We start from the raw sequence: 12,166 nt of genomic DNA on the forward strand, positions 1-12,166 counted from the left end.
TCTCTATTAAAAAAACAAAAACTATCCAGATGTGGTGGCATGTGCCTGTAATCCCTGCTACTCTGGAGGCTAAGGCAGGAGAATCACTTGAACCTGGGAGATGGAGGTTGCAATGAGCTGAGATCACACCACTGCACTCCAGCCTAGGTGACAGAGCGAGACTCCATCTCAAAAAAAAAAAGAGCTAATACATGTGATCACTGATGAAATAAATGTGATCACTGATGAAATAAAATGCAATTAAGAACTGGTGAGTAGAAAATTCAGAGGGTCAAGAAATTTAACAGAGCAGTTGAACTCAATTGCCTTTATCATTGAGATTAGGTCATCTTTCAGGCTTTTAGTATATGGACCCTGTTTTTAAAAATTGTGGTTTTGTTTTTTTCAATGTGAAAAAATTAAGAAAATTGTTACTTTTCTAATTCCTTTTCTATGCCTTGCTTTTCTGTTCACACCTGTATTAATAGCAATGAAATTTTTTCAATTTTATTTTCCAATAAAAATTACTTTGAGTTTTGTTTATGGTAGCTAGCTACTTCCTTGACCTCGATGCTAATTTTGATTGAGTTGGTACCTGTTATTAAAAAAAAAACTTAGTTCTAATTTATCTTTAGCTAAAAAATGTAATAACTAAAACATAGAGCATATTTAGGATTCTTTCTGCTTTAAATTTGACATTCACTTATTCTCATGTAATTTGTGTTTTGAACACTACCCTTTTTATTTATTTTTATTTTTTAGAGACTGTCTCATTCTTTTACCTAGTCTGGAGTGCACTGGTGTGATCTCAGCTCACCGTAGCCTCAACCTCCTGGGCTCAAGCAGTCCTTGCACCTCACCCTCCCGAGTAGCTGGTACCACATGCATACACCACCACACCCAGCTAATTTTTATTTTTCTTAGAGTCATGGTCTCTCTATGTTGCAGGCTAGTCTCGAACTCCTGGGCTCAAGCAGTCTTCCTGCCTCAGCCTCCCAAAAGTGCTGAGATTACAGGCATGAGCCACCGTGCCCAAACACTACCTTTTTAACTTAGTGAAAAATATTTAGTGAATGTGATTGATGGTACTTTAATTTTGTCACTTTGTGTTTTTATGTTTAGGTTTATTTCATTCTTCTGTCAAAAGAAGCTGTTCACAGAATTATTCTGAAGAACCAACTTTGTCCTTAACCAGCTCTTTTGGGACAATTCTGAGGAAATGTTCTAGAAATGAAACATGTTCTTCTAATAATACAATAATCTCTCAGGATCTTGATTATAAAGAAGCAAAATGTAATAAGGAAAAACTACAGTTATTTATTACCCCAGAGGCTGATTCTCTGTCGTTTCTGCAGGAAGGGCAGTATGAAAATGATCCAAAAAGCAGAAAAGTTTCAGATATAAAAGAAGAGGTCTTGGCTGCAGCACATCACCCAGTACAACATTCAAAAGCAGAATATAGTGATACTGACTTTCAATCCCAGAAAAGTCCTTTATATGACCATGAAAATGCCAGCACTCTTATTTTAACTCCTACTTCCAAGGATGTTCTGTCAAACCTAGTCATGATTTCTAGAGGCAAAGAGTCATACAAAATGTCAGACGAGCTCAAAGGTAACAATTATGAGTCTGATTTTGAACTAACCAAAAATATTCCCATGGAAAAGAATCAAGATGTATGTGCTTTAAGTGAAAATTCTAAACATGTTGAGCTGTTGCCACCTGAAAAATACATAAGAGTAGCATCACCTTCAAGAAAGGTACAATTCAACCAAAACACAAATCTAAGAGTAATCCAAAAAGATCAAGAAGAGACTACTTTAATTCCAAAAATAACTGTCAATCCAGACTCTGAAGAACTTTTCTCAGACAATGAGAATAATTTTGTCTTCCAAGTAGCTAATGAAAGGAATAATTTTGCTTTAGGAAATACTAAGGAACTTCATGAAACAGACTTGACTTGTGTAAATGAACCCATTTTCAAGAACTCTACCATGGTTTTATATGCAGACATAGGTGATAAACAAGCAACCCAAGTGTCGATTAAAAAAGATTTGGACTCATCAAATATAGTTTATGATCTTGCAGAGGAGAACAAAAATAGTGTAAAGCAGCATCTAAAAATGACTCTAGGTCAAGATTTACAACCGGACATCTTGAATATAGGTAAAATTCCAGACAAAAATAATGATTGCATGGACAAATGGGCAGGACCCTTAGATCCAATTTCAAATCACAGTTTTGGAGGTTCTTTCAGAACAGCTTCAAATAAGGAAATCAAGGTCTCTGAACATAACATTAAGAAGAGCAAAATGTTCTTCAAAGATATTGAAGAACAGTATCCTACTAGTTTAGCTTGTGTTGAAATTGTAAATACCTTGGCGTTAGATAATCAAAAGAAACTGAGCAAGCCTCAGTCAATTAATACTGTATCTGCACATTTACAGAGTAGTGTAGTTGTTTCTGATTGTAAAAATAGTCATATAACCCCTCAGATGTCATTTTCAAAGCAGGATTTTAATTCAAACCATAACTTAACACCTAGCCAAAAGGCAGAAATTACAGAACTTTCTACTATATTAGAAGAATCAGGAAGTCAGTTTGAATTTACTCAGTTTAGAAAACCAAGCTACATATTGCAGAAGAATACATTTGAAGTACCTGAAAACCAGGTGACTATCTTAAATACTACTTCTGAGGAAAACATAGAGGCTGGTCTTGTCATAATGAATGCCCCATCGATTGGTCAGGTAGACAGCAGCAAGCAATTTGAAGGTACAGTAGGAATTAAACAAAAGTTTGCTGGCTTGTTGAAAAATGACTGTAACAAAAGTGCTTCTGGTTATTTAACAGATGAAAATGAAGTGGAGTTTAGGGGCTTTTATTCTGCTCATGGCGTAAAACTGAATGTTTCTACTGAAGCTCTGCAAAAAGCTGTGAAACTGTTCAGTGATATTGAGAATATTAGTGAGGAAACTTCTGCAGAAGTAGATCCAATAAGTTTATCTTCAAGTAAATTTCATGATTCTGTTGTTTCAATGTTTAAGATAGAAAATCATAATGATAAAACTGTAAGTGGAAAAAATAAATGCCAACTGATATTACAAAATAATATTGAAATGACTACTGGGACTTTTGTTGAAGAAATTACTGAAAATTACAAGATAAATACTGAAAATGAAGATAACAAATATACTGCTGCCAGTAGAAATTCTCTTAACTTAGAATTTGTTGGCAGTGATTCAAGTAAAAATGATACTGTTTGTATTCATAAAGATGAAAAGGACTTGCCATTTACTGATCAGCACAACATATGTCTTAAATTATCTGGCCAGTTTATGAAGGAGGGAAACACTCAGATTAAAGAAGGTTTGTCAGATTTAACTTTTTTGGAAGTCGTGAAAGCTCAAGAAACATGTCATGGTAATACTTCAAATAAAGAACAGTTAACTGCTACTAAAACAGAGCAAAATATAAAAGATTTTGAGACTTTTGATATATCTTTTCAGACTGCAAGTGGGAAAAATATTAGTGTCACCAAAGAGTCATTTAATAAAATTGTAAATTTCTTTGATCCGAAACCAGAAGAATTGCATAACTTTTCCTTAAATTCTAAATTACATTCTGACATAAGAAAGAACAAAATGGACATTCTAAGTCATGAGGAAACAGACACAGTTAAAAACAAAATACTGAAAGAAAGTGTCCCAGTTGGTACTGGAAATCAACTAGTGACCTTCCAGGAACGACCCCAAGGTGATGAAAAGATCAAAGAACCTACTCTGTTGGGTTTTCATACAGCTAGTGGGAAAAAAGTTAAAATTACAAAGGAATCTTTGGACAAAGTGAAAAATCTTTTTGATGAAAAAGAGCAAGGTACTAGTGAAATCACCAGTTTTAGCCATCAATGGGCAAAGACCCTAAAGTACAGAGAGGCTTGTAAAGACCTTGAATTAGCGTGTGAAACAGTTGAGATCACAACTGCCCCAAAGTGTAAAGAAATGCAGAATTCTCTCAATAATGATAAAAACCTTGTTTCTATTGAGACTGTGGTGCCACCTAAGCTGTTAAGTGATCATTTGTGTAGACAAACTGAAAATCTCAAAACGTCAAAAAGTATCTTTTTGAAAGTTAAAGTACATGAAAATGTAGAAAAAGAAACAGCAAAAAGTCCTGCAACTTGTCACACAAATCAGTCCCCTTATTCAGTCATTGAAAATTCAGCCTTGGCTTTTTACACAAGTTGTAGTAGAAAACGTTCTGTGAGTCAAACTTCATTACTTGAAGCAAAACAATGGCTTAGAGAAGGAATATTTGATGATCAACCAGAAAGAATAAATACTGCAGATTATGTAGGAAATTCTTTGTATGAAAATAATTCAAAGAATACTATAGCTGAAAGTGACAAAAATCATCCCTCCGAAAAACAAGATACTACTTTAAATAACAGTAGCATGTCTAACAGCTATTCCTACCTTTCTGATGAAGTATATAGTGATTCGGGATATCTCTCAAAAAATAAACTTGATTCTGGTATTGAGCCAGTATTGAAGAAAGTTGAAGACCAAAAAAACACTAGTTTTTCCAAAGTAATATCCAGTGTAAAAGATGCAAATACATACCCTCAAACTGTAAATGAAGGTATTTGTGTTGAGGAACTTGTGACTAGCTCTTCACCCTGCAAAAATAAAAATGCAGCCATTAAATTGTCCATATCTAATTGTAATAATTTTGAGGTAGGGCCACCTGCATTTAGTACAGCCAGTGGTAAAATCATTTGTGTTTCACATGAAACAATTAAAAAAGTGAAAGAGATATTTACAGACAGTTTCGGTAAAGTAATTAAGGAAAACAATGAGAATAAATCAAATATTTGCCAAACAAAAATTGTGGCAGGTTGTTACGAGGCATTGGATGATTCAGAGGATATTTTTCATAACTCTCTAGATAGTGATGAGTGTAGCATGCATTCACATAAGGTTTTTGCTGACATTCAAAGTGAAGAAATTTTACAACATAACCAAAATATGTCTGGATTGGAGCAAGTTTCTAAAATGTCACCTTTTGATGTTAGTTTGGAAACTTCAGATATATGTAAATGTAGTATAGGGAAGCTTCCTAAGTCAGTCCCATCTACAAATACTTGTGGGATTTTTAGCACAGCAAGTGGAAAATCTGTCCAGGTATCAGATGCTTCATTACAAAAGGCAAGACAAGTGTTTTCTGAAATAGAAGATAGTACCAAGCAAGTCTTTTCCAAAGTATTGTTTAAAAGTAATGAACATTCAGACCAGCTCACAAGAGAAGAAAATACTACTATACATACTCCAAAACATTTAATATCATCCCAAAAAGACTTTTCACATAATGTGGTAAATTCATCTGCTTTCTCTGGATTTAGTACAGCAAGTGGAAAGCAAGTTTCCATTTCAGAAAGTTCCTTACACAAAGTTAAGGGAATGTTAGAGGAATTTGATATAATCAGAACTGAGCATAGTCTTCACTATTCACCTACATCTAGACAAAATGTATCAAAAATACTTCCTTGTGTTGATAAGAGAACCCCAGAGCACTGTGTAAACTCAGAAATGGAAAAAGCCTGCAGTAAAGAATTTAATTTATCAAATAACTTTAATGTTGAAGGTGGTTCTTCAGAAAACAATATTAAAGTTTCTCCATCTCTCTCTCAATTTAAACAAGACAAACAACAGTTGGTATTAGGAACCAAAGTCTCACTTGTTGAGAACATTCACGTTTTGGGAAAAGAACAGGCTTCACCTGAAAATGTAAAAATGGAAATTGGTAAAACTGAAGCTTTTTCTGATGTTCCTGTGAAAACAAATATAGAAGTTTGTTCTACTTACTCCAAAGATTCAGAAAACTACTTTGAAACAGAAGCAGTAGAAATTGCTAAAGCTTTTATGGAAGATGGTGAACTGACAGATTCTGAACTGCCAAGTCATGCCACACACTCTCTTTTTACATGTCCTCAAAATGAGGAAATGGTTTTGTCAAATTCAAGAATTGGAAAAAGAAGAGGAGAGGCCCTTATCTCAGCGGGTAAGTGTTCGTTTTTACTTTTCATGTTGCCAATCACTATTTTTAAAGTGTTTATTCAGTAGACTTGGTATGCTAACAAGAATGTTATAAAGTAAGTATGTATTTTCAGCCATTTTTGCGTAGTTAGTTTGGGGGAGTATGGCTTGATATACAGATACACAGATTATCTGTGTACAGATTCTAACTCTTGGTATACAGATTCGATATCTCTGAATCTGTATGCCAAGAAATCATGTTTTAAGGGTCTCTTAATGTATTTTCAAAAGATTATTAGTATAATAATTGAGAAATTACTGGTAAAAAGTTTGAGTTTCTCTAGAAAATTTGAAACTCTTTTAACAAAACCTGCATAATACTAACTTAACTGTTTTCATATACATAGCAAGTTCAGATTCTGACTTATATGAACTTTAAAAGTTGCTTTCTGGTTATACCGTGTACTGGGTAATATATACTACTTAGTTATACTAGTTACATAGCTTCCGTTTCCTTATCTATAAAATGCAAATAACACCTTCCATGAGGGCTGGGTGTGGTCGCTCACACCTTGTAATCCCAGCACTTTGGGAAGCCCAGGTGGGTGGATCACCTGAGGTCAGGAGTTTGAGACCAGCCTGACCAACATGGTGAAACCCTGTCTTTACAAAAAATTAGCCAGGTGTGGTGGCGCACACCTATAATCTCAACTACTCCAGAAGCTGAGGCAAGAGAATCACTGGAACCTGGGAGGCGGAGGTTGCAGTGAGCCGAGATCACACCACTGCTCTCCAGCCTGGGCAACAGAGCGACACTGTCTCAAAAAAAAAAAAAAAAAAAAAAGTGTATTTAAAGTACTTAATGAACTTGGCAGATAGTATGCAGAGAGTATTTAGTAAGTAAGGGTTGGCTTGCTCTCTTTTTTTCATTTAGAAAGTGAGCTAAAAACAGTATTGTTAATAAATAGTATCTTGATCTTAATGTTATGTGGACTACTCTAACTTCCCTTTTAAATGTATATATATCTAACAACTTAGTTCAACTACAGTCATGTGTCATTTGACAGGGATATATGTTCTGAGAAATACGTTGTTAGATTTCATCATTGTGGGAACATCATAGAGTATATTTACACAAACCTAGGTGGTATAGCCTACTATACACCTAGGCTATATGGTATAGCTTATTGCTCCTGGGCTGCAAACCTGTACAGCGTGTTACTGTCCTGAATGCTGTAGGCAATTGTAACACAATGGTAAGCATTTGTGTATGTGAACATAGAAAAGGTACAGTAAAAATACAGTATTAAAATCTTATGGGGCTGGGCGCAGTGGCTTATGCCTGTAATCCCAGCACTTTGGGAGGCCGAGGCAGGCGGATCACCTGAGGTCAGGAGTTTAAGACCAGCCTGGCCAACATGGTGAAACCTCATCTCTACTAAAAATATAAAAATTAGCTGGGCGTGGTGGCACACACCTGTAATCCCAGCTACTAGGGAAGTTGAGGCAGGAGAATCACTTGAACCCTGGAGGCAGAGCTGGGCGACAGAGCAAGACTCCATCTCAAAAAAAAAAAAAAATTTATGGGACCACTATTAAAGTCTTACAGGATGACCATTGCATATGTGGTCTGTTGTTGACCAAAATGTCATTATGTGGCAAATGACTATATTAGGTTAACCTAATACATACCTATATTAGATATGTATTTGGTTTTGTTTTTTTGTGTATTTTTTTCTGTTAGTGTATCTGGTAATAACCTTAAATAATTGAATCTGTTGGTTAGTTACAATTAAAGCAAACGCCAAAACTCCAACATTACAGTGGATAATCTTAAATAACTGTTTGCTTTTTAAAAAACCTATAACTCATAAAAATATTTTAGTTATTAGAATTCTTCCTGTCTAGACCTCACATATTACAGAGAGACACTGAAGTCAGTCTCCTCATTCAAAAAGTGTCTTTTGCCCCTAAGTCATTCTGGTGGATACAGATTTACTTAATCAAGTGTTATCCAGGTCACATTCAATATAGGGTTTACTTTATGGACAAAGTAGTAAGTTTATAATACTTAAACTGTTTGCTGTCCTTTAGTGTGAAATCCTGAAGTGTACATGCTTAAAGATGTTTGTAATTCTTTTGTGGAAAATAATGGCTTTATTTATAGCAACCCATTCTGTTCTTGTTTATACTGAAGTGTATTGACCTTCTACCTAGGGGAAAAAATACAATAACTCAGACTTGTAAATGCTTTCAATGGTGTTTCTGTTTCATATAAGTATATAGCTTAGCCAGCTTCTGGTTACTGGAACAGTACAGGTCACTGTTAAACAATTAAACCACTTTTATAATAATCTAACACCTAACGCCTTGCATGGACATTTTTACTTATTAAATTATACAAATTTATTCCCTGTAATAAAGCATCAAGAAGCAAAGTACCTGTTATCATATGTTATCTCAGCATGACATGGAAATGCCTACCTTGAATTATGGTTTAATCTTACCCTCTTAGCCTCTGTAGAACTTTTAAATAAGAATTGTTTCTATTACTAGTACTTTAATGTAATTTGGTAATTTTAAAAAGCCTCTTAACTCTAATTCAAGGATCTACATAATAAATTCCTCCTTCAGTTTAATGGCTGCCCCCACTCCCCGCCTGCCGCAAAAAAAAAAAAAACAAAAACCAAAAAAAAGAAAAAAAGTTTATTTGAAGAAATTTTGTTAGACCTTATTGCCAGTAAACCTAGAGTTATATTCAGTGTCAGTTTTTCAAAAGTAGCTTATCTGTGGTATCTGGTAGCATCTGTTTATCCCTAGACCCTATTCAATAGTGGTGTTTTAAAGTGGTCAAAACAGAACAAAAATGTAATTGACATTGAAAACTGACTTTTCTCTTTCAAAGATTAGGTCACTATTTGTTGTATGTATTTTTGTTTAAAGAGTCAATACTTTAGCTTTAAAAAAAATGGACTATAGTCTTTTGAGAAATAAAACTGGTATTATTTGCTTTAAAAACATACATGAAATATTTCTTTTTAGGAGAACCCCCAATCAAAAGAAACTTGTTAAATGAATTTGACAGGATAATAGAAAATCAAGAAAAATCCCTAAAGCCTTCAAAAAGCACTCCAGATGGTAAAATTTGCTTTTTATTTATATCTTTTCTCCTTCTATAGGTATGGTATATAATATTCTTAGTTATTTTTCTCAGTTCTTTTGGATGTGTATATTGGAAAATATTTTACAGTGTGGTTTAATTGTTAAATTTGTATCTTATTATTAAGTGGACTTTTCCTTTATAATATCTAGTATGATGCTGAAGTAATTGGGAAGCATGAAATGATGATAAAATAATGACTTTTTTATTTTTAAAAAGCTATAAGAATTTAGTAAAAAGGTAGTGTAATATTTAAAGCTTAGGTTTTGGAGTCCAGTCAGACTTTTGGCCTCCAGCATTACAGCAAAATCCATCTTTCCTAAATAACACAATGATTTCTATGGTACCAAATCCAGTGGACATTTCTCAGTCCTCATTTGACTATCTTTCAGCTGCATTTGACATAGTTATCAGTCTTCTCCAGACCACCACATTCTCTTGGTTCTCCTCCTACATTGCCACTCTTTCTCTGTCTTCTTTGCCTGTTCTTCCTTATTCTAGGCAGGAGTGCCCCACGGCTCAGTCCTTACATCTCTTCTCCATCTAAATTTCATTGTCTGCCAGTTGTAACTGCAGCGTTAACCTGTCCCTGAACTCCAGACTCATTCATTTGCCTGCTTAATACATCTTGACTTGCATTGCTAATATGCATCTCAAAGTTAACATGTAACCAGTGCTGAACTCCTGACTCCATCCCTGCTGCAAACCTACTTTTTAAGTTGTCTTTCGTTTCTCAACAAGGGGCAGTACCACTCTTAATGTTTCAGTCTTTTGTTTCCTCATACTTTATACCAACCCATCAACAAGTTCTATAGGTTCTGCCATCAAAAATGTAACAAGAATTTGATCATTTCTTTCCGCCTGTACCCCCACCACTGTCATTAAGCCACTATCATAGCTTCTAGTTGATCTCCCTGCTTTTGCCCCTTTTCTTCAGGCTGTTCTCAACACTGCAACCAGAGTCATCCTCAACCAGAGTCATCCTGACACAATGGTCAGATCATGTTAGTTGGCTGCTTAAAACTCTCTGGCACCTGTCTCATTTAGGCTGAAATCCAAAGTTCTTACCATGGAATGCTTGAAAATATGACATGTGTAACTATTGTTAATTATATATATTTGGTTTCTAAGTTTGGATAGGAAGAGTTCATATAGTGAAGGATAATTATATTAAAGACGCTTAGTTCTGAAACACATAGGGTAAATCCCACAAGAAGTAGGAACATCTGGAATTTTCTAACTCATCTCCCATTAGTGATAGAAATTTGAAAGTTACAAACAGGATGGTTTGAATGTCCAGAAAACTGTTTATTTCTGTTTTTTTGTTTTTGTTTTTCATCCAACTTGTTCTCCAACCTTTAGTGTGCACAAGAATTCTGAAGAGAGTTGAAAATTAAAACAATGTTTACTGGTTTGTTTTTTTTTTTTTTTTTTTTTTTTTTTTGAGATGTATAAGTAATTGGTAGGGTAATTTTTACTGTATTATTACTTGATAAGCTGTCTTTAGAGGCTGTATAAGATATAACTCCTCTCAAGGTATTGAAAGAATGGCATTAGGTAGTATAAAGCACATAGACAAATTGTGTGTTTCTGAAGGAATTGGTTTTGACATAGTCCTACAAAGAAGTAAATGGAAGATGTATTCTAACAGTGCTACTGTTGCATGAAATATAACTTGCTTGTGGAATTATTTTGAGCCAGTAGATATTCACTCTTTATTTGATCCTCATATTTTTTATTTTTATTTTTTTGAGATGGAGTTTTGCTCTTGTTGCCCAGGCTGGAGTGCAGTGACACGATCTCAGCTGACCTCTACTTCCACCTCCTGGGTTCAAGAGATTCTCCTGCCTCAGCCTCCCGAGTAGCTGGGATTACAGGTGTGTGCCACCACACCTGGCTAATTTTTATATTGTCAGTAGAGAAGGGGTTTCGCCATGTTGGCTAGGCTAGTCTTGAACTCCTGACCTCAGGTGATCCACCTGCCTTGGCCTCCCAAAGTGCTGGGATTACAGAAGTGAGCCACTGTGCCCAATCGAGGACATCTTTATACTCTTATTACTGAGGACCCAAAAGCGCATTTATGTGGAATATATCTATTGATATTTACCATGTTAGAAATGTAAATTGATTAATGTTAAAATTTGTAATATTATGCATTGGTCATTTGGAAGATATGAGTTCACTGAGTTATGTGGATCTTCCGAAAGTTGACAGTTTTATTATGCAGTATTAAACAATCACTTTCATTGATGCCATTACTGATCAGAAAAGTTTAAGTAGTAGAAACCTGTCAAGCTTACAAAGCTGGATACAAGCTTCCCAAAAATTCTAATTTTCATCTAAACGCTTGAATTTTTCCCCTGGCAATAAGTATTGTCACTTATTTTTCTTGTAGTTGACAAGCTTATTTTCGTTCATTTTTGAAAAGACGTCTACCGAATACCCAAGTCTGACAAACTATATAGTTTGTTGGTTATTCTTTCAAGTAAAAGGTATTTCATGAAAAAAAAGCTAGTACAGCTCACAACTCAATCATTTAAGTGTATTTTCTTGAGAAACGCACTGAAGTATGCAATCATAATACACCAACAGTACAAATATCAACAGTGAAAAGGACATACATAACATCTTACCAATAAGACAGTTTTGACAGCTTGGATTCCCTAAAATGGTTGTAGGTACCTCACAGGATTCCACCGATTATTTCTTGAGAATCATTGTCCTATAGTATATACATAATAATCTGAATTTACAATGTCAGTATTAACTACTGACAATAAAACTACTAGGAAAATGTAAGAATTCTTTGCAATTTTTGTCCTTAGAGTATATAGGTTGAGTATCCCTATCTGAAATGCTTGGGACCAGGACTATTTCAGATTTCAGATTTTTTCAGATTTTAAAATGCTTACATATACAATACATAATGAGATATCTGGGGATAGGACTCAAGTCTAAACATGAAATTTATTTAAGTTTCATAAACCTTTTA

The 12,166-nt window shown here is 34.6% G+C and overlaps 1 protein-coding gene across 1 annotated transcript in view; it reads left to right on the forward strand.

Moving 5' to 3' along the window:
- Positions 1-12,166, forward strand: part of BRCA2 (BRCA2 DNA repair associated) — a 98,015-nt gene that overhangs the window by 20,056 nt on the left and 65,793 nt on the right. Inside the window, exons 11-12 of the mRNA XM_050766802.1 lie at positions 1,102-6,039; positions 9,057-9,152. Coding sequence (XP_050622759.1) covers positions 1,102-6,039; positions 9,057-9,152 — 5,034 coding nt within the window. The remainder of the gene's footprint in view (positions 1-1,101; positions 6,040-9,056; positions 9,153-12,166) is intronic.

Source organism: Macaca thibetana, chromosome 17, assembly GCF_024542745.1.
Source record: "Macaca thibetana thibetana isolate TM-01 chromosome 17, ASM2454274v1, whole genome shotgun sequence".
NCBI lineage: Eukaryota > Metazoa > Chordata > Mammalia > Primates > Cercopithecidae > Macaca > Macaca thibetana.